The sequence below is a fragment of the Embiotoca jacksoni genome, unplaced genomic scaffold, assembly GCF_022577435.1.
Source record: "Embiotoca jacksoni isolate LCO1_2020_lvr unplaced genomic scaffold, fEmbJac1.0.p SCAF_24, whole genome shotgun sequence".
NCBI lineage: Eukaryota > Metazoa > Chordata > Actinopteri > Embiotocidae > Embiotoca > Embiotoca jacksoni.
The window spans coordinates 1372653-1392509 of NW_027185375.1; the positions used below are offsets into that span (position 1 = coordinate 1372653).

Genomic DNA, 19857 nt, shown 5'->3' on the forward strand with positions numbered 1-19857 from the left:
GAAGTTGAACTGGATCAAACGCAGTCTTTTAGTTGAATTTAAAATACAAACCATGTTCATCTTGCGTGGCGTTCTTTTATGTTGGTTAATACCACAACATTAACAGATTAGTTCAGAGAAGTATTTCTGTTTCATCGTTCTCCAGTTACCTTGCACATCCTGGTTACATCATCCTGCCCCCCCCCCCCTCCTCCTCCTCCTCCTCCTCCTCCTCGCTCTCACCTGTTTATGGAGGTTGAGTTTGTCCAGCTCGGAGAGCACCCAGCCCACGCTGCCATCTCCTCCGCACACCAGAATGCGAAACGTCACAAACTTCTGGAAGAGGCGAAGGCTTGAGGGAGGAGAGAATGGGACGGGAGGACGAGGAGAGAAAGAGGAGGGAGAGAATGTTTAGAGGTAGCTGGTAGAAAAGGTGGCAAAATTACACCATCAGTAGCTGCATTAAACCGCTTGTGGTGAACTCCCACCAGCAAAGTCATTATCTCACTTTGTTTTCAATCAGTTGCCAACATTTAAAACTGCTGACAGAATCAATGTTCCAAACTATGATTCAGGTAAAAAAAACAAAAACAACAAAAAAAAGCTCCCGAGTACCCGAGCTCTGGTCCGCCATTCATCAGGTCGAAGACTTGAGCCGGGTTGAGAAGCTGCTTGAACTTGCGGAGGAACTTCACCCCTTGGTTGTCCCCGCTTTTGGAGTTGACCAGGACCAAGAGAGGGCTGGAGCACGACGCCGACGTGGCCTTCCAGAAGCCTGAATCGGACGGTTTGAAAATTAGCCTCGAAAATATTTTAGCTCTCAGATTCAACTTCAAATTTTGCAGTTCAAATTGAGAAAACAGCTGTATTTGACTGATCCTGAATGCTACATAACTGGGACTGTTGCTGCGTTCAAATGGAACTCGTGGTTACAACGAAGTCGTGTGAACCATATGATTGGCGTTTAAATGGTTAAGTCGGAAAAACGCGGTTGCTAGGCGACGTGGACAGCGTCTAGAAGCCAAAGAGGCGAACAATTTAGCAAACTAACAAGGGGGGTAAGGTCATGCAGGAAATGCAAAGGCACAGAGGGAAAAGAAGAGGCCGTTGGGAAGATCAACATTTTCCTCAGACGTAGGCTGTAACTGTACAGGACTAAAATTACAATATATTATCTTAACATCCAATAAAACATGGACTTCCACGACCTCTGATATGTCCGTAAACAACTCGTGAACTCGAGGCTTAAAGAAATTGTTTTGTTCCAATGTCATGAATATCACAGAGGGCGCCGTTTATCCGGACTCGCCTGGCGTACACAGTAAATACGACCCCATGTGAACCCAGCGTGTGCAAAAGTGCAAATTCCTGATGACAGTCATGTCGAAGACAAAAGAGTGCATACAATTTGACATATGTTGGGGGGGGGGGAATCTGCTTTTCTTCAATTTGTTGGTAGAAAGATTGGTCGAAGCGTTCATACATTTGAATCCTGTATTTTAATATGATGTTATTCTGCATCATAAATGTAAGGAATCAACTTGAATCGAAAGCCGCTTAGCGTCGGTAGAAAAAGCCAAAGGTCGGCGCGCATTTTCACACCCTTAGCATCCAGAGGGATCTGTGCCTTTAGAGCTGAGCTCTGATATTCTTGCACTTTGACCCGACGGTTGATCCTGCACTGCGAAGAAAGGAGCTGGTGGGTTCCTGTACATGAAATGCGTGCGGCTGCGAGACGTGTCTCACCATCCGAGTCGATGCTGTTAAGTGCAGTGGGAGGGATGATCGACACTCGACATTGACCCAAGGGACACACCTTCCCCATTTGTTCTTTACAGCTGTTATGGACCTGCACACACACACACACACACACACACACACACACACACACACACACACACACACACACACACACACACACACACACAGTCAGTGGTCTCCATAGTAATTCTATATTTCAGTAGAAGCAGAAGAAGGTCATTACATCCCTCTGAAACCCACCAAATGCCAGTTCTGTAACCTTTACAAATGCCACTCTGATTCATTTGTGCGTGTGTCTGTACGTCCATGTACAGAGGATAACACTTTGCATTAAGTGTGTCCATTTGACCTAAGCACTTAAAAACAATGCGGCTTTTTGACCAGTGTAACAGAAGAAAAGAGCAAAAGTTCCATCTCTAACTGTGTTTGAGTTTAAGGACAACACGACTTAACTTTCCTGCTTGATTACTTCATTCCATTATTGGTTTATTGTGGAGATGAAAACACACTATGGAAATGCCAGACTTCACTTCCCAGCAGTATAAAACAAATATTTTGAACGTTTTCTTACTTCTTTCTGTCGTCATGCTTTGGTTTGTTATTTGGTCACTGTTAAGTTGTGGCTTTTTTTTATTTATTTGTTTACCAAAGTTGTGTAACCACCATTTCTATGGTGGCAAGTTTACATTCAAATCGACAATAATGTCTATTTGCATGGCTTTAACTTAAAAAAGTCAACAATATATTTCTACTATTTTCAACGATTGTCATGGATTCATCATCTGAAGTGTTCTAGCAAATGTGTCACAATAAAAGCCTTGTCAAGAAATGCTGGAGGGTTTTTAATTTGAAATGAATACAGCAGTCTGTTTTATTTGAAAATGATGCTAATGAGAGTTTGAATCAGAACTATAAAGTTTCTGTCTGTAAAACCAAAACAAGGAGCTGAAAGATTCTACAATGCCCCACAGAGATGAAAAGAAATGCAGAATTGGGTGATGACTCTGTTTAATTTACAATAACTTGAACTTTACACAATTAATTTTATTGTTAAAATGAAGAAAAAAAACCAACAAAAAAAACACGACAGCATGCAGCTTTTAATCTAAATAAATGGGAAAATTAGCAAAATCGTAAATTATGCTGCCCTGAGCTGTGAAGTAAAACTGCAGTCAGTGTTATTGTCCTAAATGTTCCTCACACTGATTACCTTACAAGATTAAATACTGTTAATATCCGTGCGGCGGAAAATCCTTCTCATCTCTCTGGAGGGCGTCAGAGCGTCGGGTCGGTTTCAGCGACCCCGGAGCCGACAGGAATTCATCAGCCTCCGTTTCACTTCTCATTTCTAAACCTGCCCTCCTGTTCCTGCCCTCCCCCCAGGGACCTCTGCTGTCATCTGAAAGTGCCGTTCCATTACTCTTGATGATTCCAGCGCACCGTTTCACACCTCGAGTCTTTCGAGGGGCGAAGGAGGGGAGTTGAGAGCACGAAAAGTTTAAAGGAGAACATCTGATACCGAGAATCACAGTTTCCTGCGCATAAATCAACACGTCCCGAGGGCACACAAACAAAATAGAAGGCAACTTAATCTCAATAAGAAATTAATTAAGTTTTTCATGTGCTCTCCAGAGGCCTCTCAAACTTATGATTCGTACAGCAACTGTATACTTTTCCAGGAACAAAGTGCTGGAAGTTTGGATCCAAATTTGGGGAATTAAAAATTTTAGCTCCCAGTTGACACGTGTTTCTCCTCCTGCCAGAAAAATAACCAGCGTGGACCTCCACTGGATCGACGGACCCGCGTCGACTCTTTCAAATTCATACAAAAAACCCCTAAACTGAAAATAACTCCCGGACCGGCAGCCCAGTCCTAAATAAATAGTAACAATGATCTGACACGACAGTTTCTGACAGGACAGGGTCTAAAAATCAATCCCACTCACGATGTCTTTGCACCACAGGCAGCGCCAGTCCTGCAGCCGCCGCACGCTGCCACAGTTCTTGTCGCACACCACACATTTGGCGCTGACGGGCAGGTTGCCCTCCAGCCACTGGTGGGACATGGAAACCTGGGGGGGAAAAACGGGGGGAAAACGGCGGGAACGTCAGACGTGGGTTGCGATGGACTGAAGTTTACTTCTTTAACATTTTTTATATGAATGTATGCAAATAGATGGCAGAGTCGTCGAGTAGCATAAAAAGACATCGAAACAAAAGCTATGAAAGCCAGGAAAAAAGTATTATTCATCGCATGAAAAAAAAAAAAAAAAAAATCTATGGAAAAACATGACGTAATTCAATTCTTGGAATCCTTTTTTACCCTCAGCTCGTTTTCATCTCAGCGATTTCTCATCACTTGCCCTCCTAATTACAGTTTAAACTGACTGACTGACTGACTGACTGACTGACTGACTGACTGACGCGCGAATTGACTGACAGTGTTACCCAACAGTGAGTCAGCAGGAGACGACAAACCAGACTCATGTGGACGTCTACGGCTTCATCGCTCACCCCTTCCTCGTCCTCGATGATGTCGTTTCCTATGGAGGCCAGCGTGGTCCACTTGCAGTTGTTGGTGGAGCGAACAGCGCAGCGCTTGTGAGCCTTGAACTTACAAACTGCAGAGGACGGAGAGATAAATACCATGTTGGGAAAGTTTAAGCAGTTTAGCTGTCATTACACTTTATGATGTCATCCTTCAAACTTTAATATGGCTCGATGTTCCTTGGAAAAGATGTAAACTTACAGACGGACAATATGTCTGTGATTAAATATACTCTTACGTAACACCGTGTGACAGCAACACTGGTTTAACACTGTTATCTGTTAAGCTGGTTTTTATCATCTGTAAAATTTATTGGTGCCTTTTTTTATGCATAACAGTAAAATTCCTAAACATCGCTAACCAGCACAAATGTCCCTGTTTCATCTGTATCTGGACCATATTTTTTTATTATTTTTTTTTTTTTATAAAAATGAAGTGTTGAACAAGGATTGAATTCATTATTCACAGTTTATCATCTTATATGTAAATTTCTGGTTCGTCACCAAATGAGGCCGCTTAAATATCTCTGACATTTTTGTTTTTCTTCAGGATAAACCGGACAGAAAAAGAAATAAACTGATGTGGCAAATCAGTGTTCGCTGATGAGATTCAATTCTCAATAATCGGAGGCCGCCTAAAAAAAAAAACAACTGTAATTGTGTGTTGAGCTTTTTTTTACAGCTGCAATGAGAAAGGTGTGGAAAATGCTTTTACACAGCTGTTCATGTCCGTCGTGCGTCAAACCTGTGATTAAACTTGGCTCACCTTGCAGTCAGGTGCAATAAACCTGCTTTACTTTCACGGGTGTGTCAAGAGGAAAGAAAAATATCATGTGTTAAAAAAAAAAGAAAAAAAAAGAAGAAAAACCCGCTCAAATTTAAAGGAAATTTCTCTGCCAATACACGTGTGTGTGTGTGTGTGTGTGTGAGAGAGTCCACGTACCTTCGCAGGACAGGCCGTGGGAGGTGACGCCTGGCAGCGCCTCTCTGCAGACGTTGCAGAAGGTCGGTCTGGCGTGCGAGCAGGCGTACCAGTTGTGCATCCCGGAGAAATGCTCCATGTTGAACTGACTGGCCTGGAGAAAGGAGGAACACGGGAGGGGAGAGGACGCCGATGTCAGCGCCACGCTTACAAAGGCGGAACGATGGTCGGAGCGTCCGAAGGACGAGCAGGTGGGAAGGACACCGTTTTTTGGCAGAAAGGGACGGCGACTTGTCACGTCGCGCTGAATTTCAACAGCTGTGCGTGAATGCAAGGAGAGGTAAACATTGAACCCCCGTGGCCTCAGGATGTGGACATGCAAGACGTTTACGTAACGATGCGTGCAGACAGTGAAGTGCGGACGAACCGAGCTCGCTGTAGAATTTTTTTTTTTAAACTAAAGTGCTGAAGTATGAAATAAGAATTAATTTGCAGATCCATGTCATGAACTGCAGCTGAAGTCTGAACCTTCACTATCACGACCTGGGAATAACTCGGGATTAATGCAGTGAAAAGAACTAAAGACCCCGAATGTGCTATTGCAAAAGGCGAAGCAGTAATGAATGTCTAAAACCTGAGAGAATACAAGCTCAGCTCGCAGAGCGGCTCACATTGTTCAGCTGTCTTTATAGCCTATTAAAGCAGACGCTCCGGTTTCATGAGCGTCATCAATCTGTTGCCAAAAAGCTGAAATGACGAGGAGCTAAGAGAATAAACGAAGAGACCGAGACGTGTCGGGGAGCAGTTTCCTCCTCAAGTTACACACTTGTGACTGGCTTTTACCAAATGGTAATAAATTTGGGGCCGTCGACTCTGATGTCGGCCGACAAAATGAATGACGACGCTAAAACCCAACAAGAGAGACGGATGGACAGATGAGGAACACCGACCTCGTAGGTTTCCCATTTCTGGACGGATTTGAGAGCCGTGATCCAGTCCTCCATCTCCTTCCTGCTCTCGGCGCAAAGCATCAGTTTCCGAAACGGAGTGATCACCTGAGGAAGACAAAATGGAACGGAAGCCTTGAGTTATCAGAACCACGGTCAAATCTTTGTACTTCATTTTTCCACACTTCAATATTACATCACGTGATTGGGATGACGCAAAAACTAAAGTCTACGGCCATGCTAGCAGCTCTGCGAGACTGCCGTGTTGTCTTGATTGTGAGATTGGACATTCCCAAAATTGGGGATTTTTTTCCAATTCTCAGCTGCCCAAATAACTGATAACTCCAGTATTTTAAGCTAAAAATATTTTTAAAATACGTTGTCATTATTTGCTCCTTGAAAATAAAGCAAAAATGTACACTTTAGAAATGCATTTTGGAGGCTCGTCTTCTGCTCACTGTGAAGCTGTTGTTGATGTTCTTGGTGCTGGTCTCAGCCACGCTGGCATCTGATAGGTCCACTTCATCAAAGATCAGGGACTGATGGAGGAAGGGGGGGGAGAAACACTGTAACCATCAGCTTTGTACATTATCTAGTTACACTTCGTCACACTTTCTCTAACATCTCCCTATGACATAAAACCCATTCCCAACATAGTTTATTCAAACGCTCCGGTAATAATCTGTTTACTGCAACTTGTGGTTTCACAGCTCACTGAATTGCTCATTGAAGCCGCCGCAGACTGTAAGTTTCACACATCTCTGTACCTTGCAGTCTTTGGCATAGTAGAGGGTCCTCCCTCTAAGTTTGAAGTACCTCCTCTTCCATCTCTGAAAGGAGCTCGTCTGCTTCAGCAGGATTCCCTCCTTCACACTTTTCTACAGCGAGACAGAGAAGAAGACAAAGAGAGAGAGAGAGGGGGGGGGGGGGGGAGAGATAAAACAAGCCGTCAGTGCATCCAGATCCTTTGAATCACTAATGTGACAGCTCCTCCTCTTGGAGTTCACGCCTAAACAGAAGGAGATGAGTTTGGATAGTGTCACTTGGATGGCTTGCTTTTGTCAAACACGGAGACGGGGAGAGGGAGGGGGAGGGAGAGAGAGAGAGAGTGAGAGAGCTGCACGTATGGAGAGGTGTTGACTGAAACTGTCAAGATAATCACAGAAGCATCGAGTTAAAGCCCTCCACCAGCGTTTTGGTGCTTTTTTCAAATGCCTTCCAGTGACATCAAGAAGTTTTCTGCTCGGATGTGGGAGAGTCAGAGAGAGATATTTTTGCCCTCGTGTTTCCAAAAGTAGCACACACACACACACACACACACACAAATAAGGAAATGAGTCAAATGTGGCTGTGAGCTCATTCAGCAGCGAGACTAATGGGGCGCCGCGCCGTGCGGGAGGCGCGACCGTCCGTGACTAAACGCGGCGCGTGATTTCATCTGATAACGTGAACTTGCTCCGCTGAAACTCGCCAGCGACTCTATTGCGGTTGGCTGTTATTGTCCTTCATCCTCGTGCGTGCCCGCTCGCTTATCGCGCACTCATTGTCTCCCTCTCGGTTTATGAGAACATGCCCTGAGAGGACAGAATGCACCATGGGGAATCCATTTGCGATAGAACGTCGAGGGTCGCCATGGAGATCCTCATTCCACGTGATAAGACGCGGACGTGCACACAGATAGCATCTTAAAACTTCCATCACGTTACCGACGGCTCCCCCCCGCACCCGCACCTAATGCAGCAGCATTCCTGCAGGAATCGTCGCGGCAACTTTCATTACATCGGCCTCCATGACAACCCCAGGACTTTTCCCTTAGAGATAATAATGATGTGCCTACGTGTATCGCCCGCATACATTACAGCTATACCAGACGTATTCACACATTTAATATGATAAAACTGGAAGTGATTCACTGGGAATTTCTTTGTGCAGCAACATCCAATACATCTGGCAAAAAAAACTACTACGTGATGTTTTTTTTAATTCAAATATCTGCAACGAAAACACCGTGAAACAAAAAAAGTAACACCTAGATTTTTTTTTATATATATATATATAATTTTGTAACACCTGGAAATGTGTTTCAAAATGATTAAATACGACTGAGAATCATACAGTTTGTCGTAAAAAGGCCTTCCGGACAAACGCCCGTCCTGCGATCAGAAAAAACAGGATTCCGGCTCGGCGTCTCTTCATCACAGTTGTGGGATTCGTCACGTCAACTGTGACAAATAAAGCTCGCAAAACCAGCGCTGCCACTAAAGCCCGAGGGCAACGACGGCCAGACGTGTATCTAAGGTGATCTTCACTGTTTGAGGACAATTTGTGGAGATAAATAAGCGGAAGAAGGTTTCACAGTGAGATTACGATTAAGTTGCAACTTGGTTTTAAAGGAACTAACTGGGTGCATATTTTCTGTCAATCAACGACAGGCGAATGATATTCTAATCTGATTCTGTGTGGCTTTCTGGTTTGTTTTACATGAAATGAAGCAGAACATTAGGCTGAAATCCCTGCATCATTCACATTAAAGGGCGGTTTTCCTTGATGTGGAACGCAGATATTTGCAAACTCGCTCGCTTAAGGATATTGTTTTCACGCTATCTCCAAATAAGTAGCACACTGCTTGACTGCAGCTCGACAATAAAAACCAGAAGCCAAAAGACAATGATGAGTAACTACCCGGGGCTTTTCTATAACGCAGGTATGTTGTTGCTTATTTTCTTGTGTAAACTACTAAACAGGTTTGTCTGCGAGCAGTCGGCTCAGCAGTTAACTTGGCGGGGTCTCCAGATCGGAGTGCGGTCCAGAAATCTGGGTCCCCGAGGGAGAATTCGAGGCTCAGACAGGAGCTGCATGACAACTACCGACATGCCACAAGCTGACGACATAAGATAAGAGAGTGTGTGTGTGTGTGTGTGTGTGTGTGTGTGTGTGCGTCTGTGTGTGTGTGTGTGTGAGCTTTTGAATGTGAAAGAAGGAAAGTGAAAGTTGTTTTTTTAATTACCTTTGCCAAAGAGGTCATGTTTTAAGGGCAGTTTGTTTGTTTTATGCTAGATTATTTATAGATTGAGCCCTTTAGGGTTTGTTTGTTTATCTCGCAAGTAGCTCGCGCGTCTTCTTCAGCAGTTTACGTCAAGAACAGAATGAATCGCCAGACAGAGGAAGGTTTCCCACGTCTTCCGTCTGTCTTTTGCAGGATCTTAACTTGAACTTCTTTTAGATTTCTGCACCTGTTTTCCATCTCTTTCCCTTTGTTTGTCTTCCAGCTGCATTTTGTGCGTTTTACCTCCTTGTCACTCTCGTTTCATCTTTCACTTCAGCTCGTGCGTTTCTGACACTTATTTATGTATTTTTTGCACGTCTGTCTTTGCAGTAATGGCCTTGGCTGTCTGAACAGAGGGAGACAACGCAGAGGCACCGCCGAAGCAGTGATGAGTCCAATTCGTCGCTCTGTCACAATCTCATTTCTCTCTTGCCGTGTGTGTGTGTGTGTGTGTGTGTGTGTGTGTGTGTGTGTGTCTTTCTGTACACGTGCGACGGTGACATGTCCCGCCTTGTAATGGCACACTGTGCTTCCAGAATGCATGTGTGTTTCGTTGAATAAATGTGCCTGAATAACCCGAGGGACAGGAAAATCTCCTATTGTCACCATGTTGAAGAGAAAGAGAAGGAGGAACTGAAGGAGAGGACGGGAAAAGGATTGACGGCGGGAACAATGATAGATTGGGCTGACGGTATGGATCATTAGCGAGAGGAGATGGGGAGAAGAAAAAGAGCTGCGGCGACGCCGGTGAGGAAGAGAAACCAGTAATACAGAACAAACAGGTAAGATACAGGAATTGCTCCGGAGGGTCAACATGAAAGAGAAGCAAACTCCCCCGAGGACCCGAGATGGAAGAAGAAAACACACCACAAACAAGAAGGGAGTAAAGGTCTCTTCGGACTGAACCACCTGACACTTCCAAGATAACGGCAAGGTGCAACAACCCTATTCCACCAATCAGCCTTATCTGTGGTTGCACATTCAGATCGGATGAAATGCTATTGAAGCTCAACCTGAAAGTTACACCCCACCTCAAATCTTCAAATTATAAATATATGTTTGCATTCGCACCGATGCAGTTACAGCCCAGTTGCCAAGGTACACTTTCGCTAAAACTGCTGCAATCTAAAACAGCCACCCTGCAATTGATGCAACTTTTATGAAGGTTATAATTAGGGCTGCGCCTAGTATATCGTTCACAATAATATTCCCATAATTCCTAGATGAAAACGGTAAATTGTTGGCAGTGGTTTGGTTGAAGAATAACATGTACAAAAAAACCCCAAAAGGACAAACTGTTGTTCATTTTGACAAATAAAAATGTCAAATCGACCTTGTTGCAATTGCTTGTTCTTGAAATTAACAATAAAATATTTATCAGTGTTTTGTCATATTGTCATTTGACCTATTGTTATCGCAGAAATGCCCTGAAATACTGTGATATCATTTTAGGTATAATGTTTACTTTTTCTTTTATACAGGTGTTTCTGAAATTTCTGTCCACTCCATTCATATCAGTTACAGTAGACTAGATATTAGAAATGTCTCTCAGAAGAGCACAATACAAATCCAGAGCACCTCATACCGCAGCCTCCAAAATAACCATTGTACCAACACATCGCTGAAACAAGTTCAACAAAAGCTGAACCTCATAATAATCGAGAAGAAGGATTTGATGCGTAATGGCATCACTTTGAGCTGTGGAATTAAATTGAATAGTTTTGTGAGCGATAAAACCTTCTATTCCGCACAATCCGGCTTCAGAGTGAAAGCTTCACCACGTAAAGGGGGGGAATCACTGCGATGCAAAATAAACCAGACAACCTTAACTCGTAATAGTAACGCCATTATGCACATTGGAAGTGCGGCTTCAACACGCGTGACCTTCTCATAAACGCCCCCCCCGGTGCTTTCTGGAACAGCTAATGTTGCATTAGTCAGCTTGCCTGATTGAATAAGACCCTCTTACTGAATCCGGGGGTCGAAACCAGCGCCTAATAATAGATGGTGTCATACGTTGCTGAGCGCGTAAACCTCACCCCCCCCCCCCCTCAGATTAATTTATGATATCGGCGCGCGTTAAATTGAGTACTGTGCGCGGCGGCGTATCAGCAGCGCAAAACGGGACACGCGTGAACACAACACAAATGCAGTATGCAGGGTGAGTGTCCGCGCCGGCCTGCGGTCGCACTGCACTGTTTCTCTCCTCCGCTGCAGCTGAGAGAGGTTGGCAGACAGATCAGTGTAATCATTAGAGCACGACTAATCACATCACAACAATCAGCCCCAGGAGACCTGATGTGTGCGCGCGCGCACATACAGACAGAAGAGCGGTGAAGTGGATAAGTGCGCAAAAAACACATTAACACGTAAAGTTACTCATCTGCAAAATGCACACGCAGTCACGCAGAGCTCCGAAGGACACCCCCACACAAATCACGCTGATTCAACCCTTAAATTCTCCCTCATTTTCTTCTTTCTTTGTGTCCGCACACACACGCACGCACACACAAATATGTTTGCCAGTCCTGCTTGAAGGATTGACCTTCAGCGTTCAGACTGTAAACACTCGATCAATTTTGATTTCTCAGACAGCAGAGCGACCTGAGTGACTTGACCGGCGTGTGGACGTTTACCAAGTTCGCTGGCAGAGAAAAAGCAGGACTTGCTGCACTGTGCTTGGCTGAAGCGAGCCGTGTAAAGGACTCACTATTCTGCTACTTTAAATCAAAGACAGCCGACTGAACAGACTGAACCCGTAAATACTCGGTCTCAGCTATTGTCGGGGGTTGTATGTCCTGCTGGTGAGTTACTGTATGGAAACGCTGCAAAGCTACGGTATGATACGATATACGATACAATACACAATACGATGCGGTGATATAGAATGCACGATACTGTGTATGGCACAATGTACAAAACCATGTACGATAAGAAGTCAAATACAATACCATACCATGTATGATACCATGTATGATACCATGTATGATACGATACCGTGTACGATACCATGTACGATACCATACCATGTGTGATACCGTGTACGATACCATGTGTGATACCGTGTACGATACCATGTACGATACCATACCATGTATGGTACCATGTACGATACCGTGTACGATACCATGTACGATACCATGTACGATACCATACCATGTATGGTACCATGTACGATACCGTGTACGATACCATGTACGATACCATGTACGATACCATACCATGTATGATACCGTGTACGATACCGTATACGATACCATGTACGATACAATATACGATACCATGTATGATACCATGTATGATACCATGTATGATACCGTGTACGATACCATGTACGATACCATGTACCATACCATGTACGATACCGTGTACGATACCGTGTACGATACCATGTACGATACAATATACGATACGATACTGTGTACGTGGGACTGGGCGATATGGACCAAAACTCATATCCCGATATATTTTGGCTGAGTGGCGATATACAATATATATCTCGGTGTTTTAATGTAGTTTGTTTGCTGTGATGAAGGCGAGTCTCAGTGATTTGGAAGCGCGACTCGGCATCACAAAAAAAAAAGAAAAAAAAAAGAAGATCTTTGACTACTACAGCCCTGAGGAGCCGGGTAAATAAAACATTTGTACGTCATAAACTGTGAAATATAAGTCATTTAAAAAGGCATAAACATTAAAAGGTAATAACCATTTGTTTCAAAAAACAATGTAAGCTCAATCACTGTCATTTACTTCAATAAACCAGGAACGATTACCGCCTGAGAGGAACCATTATATGAATTTTGAGCTAATCTGTCAATAACATTTTCAGGAAACAGATTTATCATTTCACCTGCAAAATGGCACAAATACCGACAAAGAAATGACTTTGATCTGTCTTTCATGTATTTGAGTCCTTTCAAGATCAAGGCAGAAAACAAAAAAGCCTGTGAAAAGACCTAAACATATAATTAGTTGATCCAACTACAGAAGAAGTATTATGTGCATCCCTAGATGAAGCTGCACTGTGGTCTTAAAGAGAAACTACGGAACCAGTAATACCTGAAGCAATGTGCTTGAAGCTGAGGGCCACAGACAGAGATAAGGAATTGAGTTGAGGGTTGGACTAACAAATTCTTGGTTTTGATCTTTTTCATGGGATTTTTTTTTTTTTTGTGTTTTTTTTGACAAGAACAAATATAGAGAATATCACCAAACTTAAATGGTAAAAAAATGGTAAAACATGTAAAAAGTTTGTACTTTTAACCACCAGAATTCTCTCGCGGCAAAGAAATTGAAAATTCAGAGAGCGCCTGACCCACTTTATGAGTCAGAAACTGACTTTACACCAACAAAACCACTGAACACACACACACACACACACACACACACACACACACAGCAGAGATGTCTATAATAATCTATAAACACCACCTCCAACTAACCAGGTCATCTGCAGCATGAAGGCAAGCAATCATTAAACTGTGGACTTGATGTTTCTGTCCCTCGTGGTGTCATTTAGATGTTCTGTGTCTCACTGACCTCTTCCACCGGCCGCTTCTCCGGTGACTTTTCAATGTGACTTGACTCCAGATGGTCCTCATGGCTGAGCTGGTCGCCGTCCCCCTGTCCTTCTCCAAACAACAGGGGTGCGAAGCAGCACCCACTGGGCCGACACAACCCCGGCATTGGCGCCCGCTGATGCTCTCACTTCCCTTAATAGCTAACCGGCCGCCTTTGAGAATATTGCAAAATCGATCTTAACAGTATCTGAGAGCAGGCAGTGCTGCCACAAGACAGGTCCAGGAGGTGTAGAGGAAGTTGCACTCTCCACTTTGGCTCTTTTCCGGTGGCTATTTAGATTCTTTTCTTCCCATGTTTCTCTTCTTCTACGACTTTAAAGAAAAAAGCTCTGCTACAAATACTTCCCTTCTTTATCGCTCCCTCACACAAGCCTACCTCAGCTGTAGCTCTCCTTTCAGACCTGCAGTCCCTCAGACAAAGCGATCCTACTTCCTGCCTCTCAAACCTCCCATATCAGGTAGCCACGCCCCCCTCAGGTGTGCTGTTGCAGACACCTCTTTTTATGTGTGTATGTTTCTCTCACACATGCACACGCGCACGCACACACACACACACACACACACACACACACACACACACACACACACACACACACACACAGAAACACACATCCTGGGGATAAAGCGGTACATGAAAGATGAACGTTTTTCACCCCAGCCTTGCTTGACAGACACCTGGGAGGAGTGGTGTGTGTGTGTGTGTGTCTGCATGTTCATGTAAGAACAAGCCTACTTCCTTGAGGCTATAAATAGAACTGGAAGAACCTGTCCTGCTGGCAGTGAGAGTACACACACACACACACACACACACACACACACACACACACACACACACACACACACGGAAATGGGTTGTTCTCACTGTTTCAAGGCATTAAATACATTTAAAAAAAAAAAAAAAAAAAAAAAAAAATCCCCCCCCCCCCCCCACACCCACACCCACACCCACACCCACCCACACACACTGGCAAACTGCTCTGCTTAAGAGAGCTGGAAACGTCACCGTGATCACATAAACTCAAGTATTGCCAGCCTGCATGAGCTGTCCTGACTGTGTGTGTGTGTGTGTGTGTGTGTGTGTGTGTGTGTGTATTCACTTCTGCACTCCACTGCCTACGCGCTGTCATCGGACTGCTTTCAGTGTCAGATCAGCGTCTCATCTGCCAAGGCAAATTACAGCGAGCATGTGCGCATATATGTGTGTGTGTGTGTGTGTATGTTTGCTGCCAGTCGGCATATCATTCTGCCTTTAATGAGCAGAAACATGCTGTTCCCTGCAGACTAAAGCACTGACACCAACTCTCTCTCTCTCTCTCCATCCTTCTGTCTCTCCAGTCGTTTCGCCCCCATCCATGTCTCTGTGTCTCTCTCTCTCTCTCTCTCTCTTTCTTCTTCCAAATCCCCTAGCAGTTAAATCGAATCCAGAATCAGGTCAAAGAGCTTCATTAGCGACTTTAATAAGTCATGTTGCAGTTATTGACGTGAAATGACTCCAATAATAGCATATCATCTCCATCTAGTCCATTTGAGCTGCAGTATTTCCCCTGACAGAAGACAAGGCAGATAGGAACATGGAAGCCACTGGTGGACCCACCAACAAAAAAAAACAAAAAAACATCAACTGTATTCCTACCCTTCATATAGACAGAAATTAAGGACAGAAAGGAGCAGAGCAGGCAGGAAGATCCATTTTTTTGTTATGAAAGGAAGAATCCAAGTTTAGAGGGACATACCTACTAATCACCTGGTTTCGACTGTTAACAGACTATTGGCTAGGCGGTTATCATTACACATGGTTCCCAGACATGTGGGCTGGTAGGGACACTTTGTGTCACGATCACAGTTTGGTTGGTTTTGAGGCACCAAAACTACTTGGTTAAGTTCAGGAAAAGATCATGATGTGGATAACAAGAACGTAACTTTCATATGCACCTTTCCATACCTCAGCGTTGACTTTTGTTTTCCGAACACGACTCCACTCCTTTGCCCGACCGTCATAATTACTATGACCACTAGGGGTCGCAGTAAATGTAACCTTCTGGTGCTGGTTGCAAAGCCTGAACACTGGATCAGCGAAATATAAGGGCGATAACAGCCTCCTGAGCCTGTTTATTGGGTTTATTGGTCCCTAATAGGCCACATTTATTTATTCATTGACAGCTGAGTGTTGATAACCACCTATTCAGCAGTCTGATAGCAGCATGGGCATATCAGATACATTCAAATCAGATTTCCTTGGTAGAAACATAAATGATGTTGTATTTGAACCTTTACTACAAGGAACACTGTTCTTTATGTCTTATCTAAGACTACTGCTCAATTCTAGTATACTTTAGTAACAATATGAACTGTGCTATAAATAATATCAAATTTTACAACAACAAAAATACCCTGAATAAGGACTTCAGTCTTCCTCACAGTCGTGTACGGCACAAACAATCTCCACCCATAAAGGCAGGGCAGAATGCATGCAGCCAGCCTAGGGCTAAAAAAAAAAAAAAAAAAAAAAAAAAAAAAAATCTACAAAAAAAAAAAAGAAAACACGTGGAGAGTGCATGCTGCACTATTCACTCTGCTTGTTAAATATAATGCATTATACAAATATAATACTGTGAGTGCTCGGTACTTGCTGAAGGCCGCTTCCTCTCCGCTCTGCACTTAAGCAGTTTTATAAAAGCAACAGCTCACACCAGGCCGTGAGACACTGTGATTATATTGCAATAAATCACAGCCTGCAGTGAGCTATGGCTTAAATATACACTGAAGTGCAGTACAGTAGTTACTTCTACTTTTCCTGACAGACATATAACTTCCTGATAAATAACTTCTACTTTTCCTAAACAAAGGGCAACTGGCAGCAGTGTTGTTATAGAAAATTGCAGAGAAATGAACATCCTCATTTATGAAGGGAAGTAAAATAAAGACAAATATAATTTTGTGAAACACTACGATTGTTTCATAAACGCACAGAGTAACAGTATCACGTGACCCGGATCAAGTTGGATTTATTTGTTTATATCAATTAATTTGGTTATTACAATGACTTTAATCATAATTTTGTAAATATCCAATTAAGTTTGGAGCAGAATATTTAAAAGGAAAGCTTTATGATTCTTTTAAGGTGCTGCCTTTAATTAGCTTTCCGATCTTTTATTTTGAAGGATAGAATAATCTATGTTTGAGTGGCTAAATATTCAGAAAAGAACACGATTATAAAGCTGCTGCTTTTCCTAAATCACAAACAGAAGCTGTTTAATCATGAGTTAGTGGAAACGGCTCAGAAACACCGACACTTTTCAGGTGAGTCTTCCCCCTGAACTAATTAAAACAGACGCACGCCGGCTGCTGCAGACACCGAACCGCCTGACCTTTCAAACGCGGCCGTGTTTTTGTAATCATGAGGCCCGCTGTCCCCGGACGCACATCGCTGGAATGCCGAATGAAGCTCGGCCCAATGTCACCGGATTGGTTGAAAACACTGCAGTTGTGTTTTCTCTCCAGCAGATGGCAGACCGAGACGGAGATGTGGGTGGGAAAACAAGGGAAAGAAGGCAAGGTGACAGAGTGCAACAGCATGGCAGAAAATAAAAACGAAGGTTTGGAAAGGACGGGGAAGAGGGAGAAATTAAAAGAGGGCGGAAAAATGAAAACGGAGGGTATTATATCAGGGCTTTAACTCGTCGCATCCTCACAGGTGTTTGTGTTGGTTTATCAATAGAAACACACACGGGGTTCACCTCTTTTTTTGCTGGGGTGGGGGGGGGGCTTATGTGTCTTTTAGCGTTTGTTTTGGACACAGGTGGGGCTCAACACAACAACACATCCAAAGCTATTTCAGTAGCACAGAAACACATCTGTAGGCACGTTTATTGCAATTTACATCTGAGACGCAATCAGATGCTACCTGGATCGGCCCCGATGCCGTAAACCCCTCCCACTTGGCGCGCGGCGGTGACTAAAATAAACAACGCAGGAGTATCGTTAGCAAATAATAGCCGACCCAGGTCCGGAGTTGTTTAGTTACACGTATTTTTCTCTTTTTCTTTCTGACATTTAAAGTTGGTAATCCAAAGGCATGTGGGGGTTGCCATGGCAACTCTCCGACTTTCAAATCAACCTTCAAGCTTGGAAATGTAAGGACACACACACAAAACAGTAGAATTCATGACTTATCTTTTTCACCTGAAAATGTTCTCTCCTGTTAATCGAACAGTAAGAAAACAAGGCTTTGTGTGTGTGTGTGTGCGTGTGTGTGTGCGTGCGTGTGTGTGTGTGTGTGTGCGTCCGTGCGTGCGTGTGTGTGTGTGTGTGTGTGTGTGTGTGTGTGTTACCCCTCTGTCCTTCACAACTTTCATTTTCGGGGAAAATAGGGGAAGAAACATTGCGAGACAGATAATTTGAAAAAAGAACAGCTTGCATCATCTATCGTGCATAAACAAAACGTCTGACCACACACGCACACACACTCAGAGTCAGAACAAGGCGTGGGCGGACTTTGCACCATGGCGACCACATCCTGTCTCATGTACCTCTGTGCGTTTATTAATAGACACACACACACCAGTGATATGTGCAAAAAAAAAGCAGCAAGAGGTAAACTGATGAACACTCTGCCGTACTTTAAACGGATGGATGGTGGGAGGGGGGGCAGGGGGAGGGACAGACACAAAATACACACACACACACGTTTCTTCAAGTTTAGCCACATTTCATGTTTGTATGTTAATGTGTTTTGGAAATATCATCCAGTTTTTTGGGCTAGAGCCTACGAGGTTTGTGCACTGAAGGACACATAATCTGCTGCTGCTGGTGGAGAGGGGGAAGGGGTGTGTGTGTGTGTGTGGGGGGGGGGTGGTGGTGGAGGTAGAGGGGGGGGTTGCCTGGGAGCATACGGACCAAATCTGGCTCTGATGCTGCATAATCCTCCGATACACACACACACACACACACACACACACACACACACACACACACACACACACACACACACACACTAGTTTTGCACATGTACTCACACACAGATAAGCCTCTCAGCCAGAAACAGATAGACAGTGAAACAGAGGTGGAAGGTTTCTCCTAATGTGCTGATGCGATTACCATGTTGTCCTTGTTGTTATTGATTTGTGATGTTAATCGCGTTTGTTTGTGTTTTTTTTTTTCTCAAATAAAGGATTTACATTTGAAACGGAGGAGGGTGAGTGATTACGTTCGTGGTGAAGCAGGGAAGGAGAGGAGAGGAGAGGAGAGGAGAGGAGAGGAGGAGGAATTTGTACCATGGGTTAGGACACACATGCAAACTTTTATTATTCATGTTTTGGTGATTTTTACCAAAAGTAAGTCCTCATAACATAAATCATTAAGTTTTAGGGTGAAGACTTGGTTTAGGGTTGCGGTAAGTCTCCGTAAAATGAATGTAAATGCGTGCGCACACGCACACACACACACACACACACACACACACACACACACACACACACACACACACAGATCAGGAAGCAGACAGAAATGGAGGCAAAAAACAGAACTGTCTCTCTGTCTGTGTCTGTGCCATTGGTCGTGCCGTCGCCATGGGAGATGAGTGATTTCCACGGCAACCCGTGTGGGCTTTTCCTGTCCTCTCGACTCATCCCCCCACAGCTTCGTTCAGAACATAACTGCAGCAGAAAACTGAATCCTACTTCACAGGGCAAAAAAAATCTGCCTTGATATTTTGATGTATAAATTATATTGAGACAAAAAAAAAAAAAAAAAAAAAATCTTATGGATATCAAGACTCCAAATTAAACACCAGAAAAGTGTAAAATACAGTCTACAGTCAATTCTGTTACACGCTATTATCTTCTATCTGTGGACTTCACTTTATAATTACCATAGCAACCATATGGCAGCCACACAGCAAAACTCTCTTTTCTTTGTAGCATTTTGTTCTTTTATTCTTTGACTGCTTTGTCTAAATACAAAGTATCTGCAGCTGTGAGTTGGTCGGCGGGTCGACTACATAAACACACGCAGTATGAAGTGACCGATTAGAGAAGTAACGCTTCAGGCTCCGGAGTTTGTGCAGCTCCAATTCCT

The 19857-nt window shown here is 43.7% G+C and overlaps 1 protein-coding gene across 1 annotated transcript in view; it reads right to left on the reverse strand.

Moving 5' to 3' along the window:
• Positions 1-19857, reverse strand: part of LOC138203942 (diacylglycerol kinase delta) — a 71414-nt gene that overhangs the window by 19891 nt on the left and 31666 nt on the right. The window contains exons 4-12 of the mRNA XM_069158971.1: positions 6924-7034; positions 6615-6695; positions 6160-6264; positions 5231-5363; positions 4255-4361; positions 3687-3812; positions 1726-1828; positions 595-754; positions 223-331 (exon numbers count right to left, since the gene is read on the reverse strand). Of these exons, the coding sequence (XP_069015072.1) occupies positions 223-331; positions 595-754; positions 1726-1828; positions 3687-3812; positions 4255-4361; positions 5231-5363; positions 6160-6264; positions 6615-6695; positions 6924-7034 (1035 nt within the window). The remainder of the gene's footprint in view (positions 1-222; positions 332-594; positions 755-1725; positions 1829-3686; positions 3813-4254; positions 4362-5230; positions 5364-6159; positions 6265-6614; positions 6696-6923; positions 7035-19857) is intronic.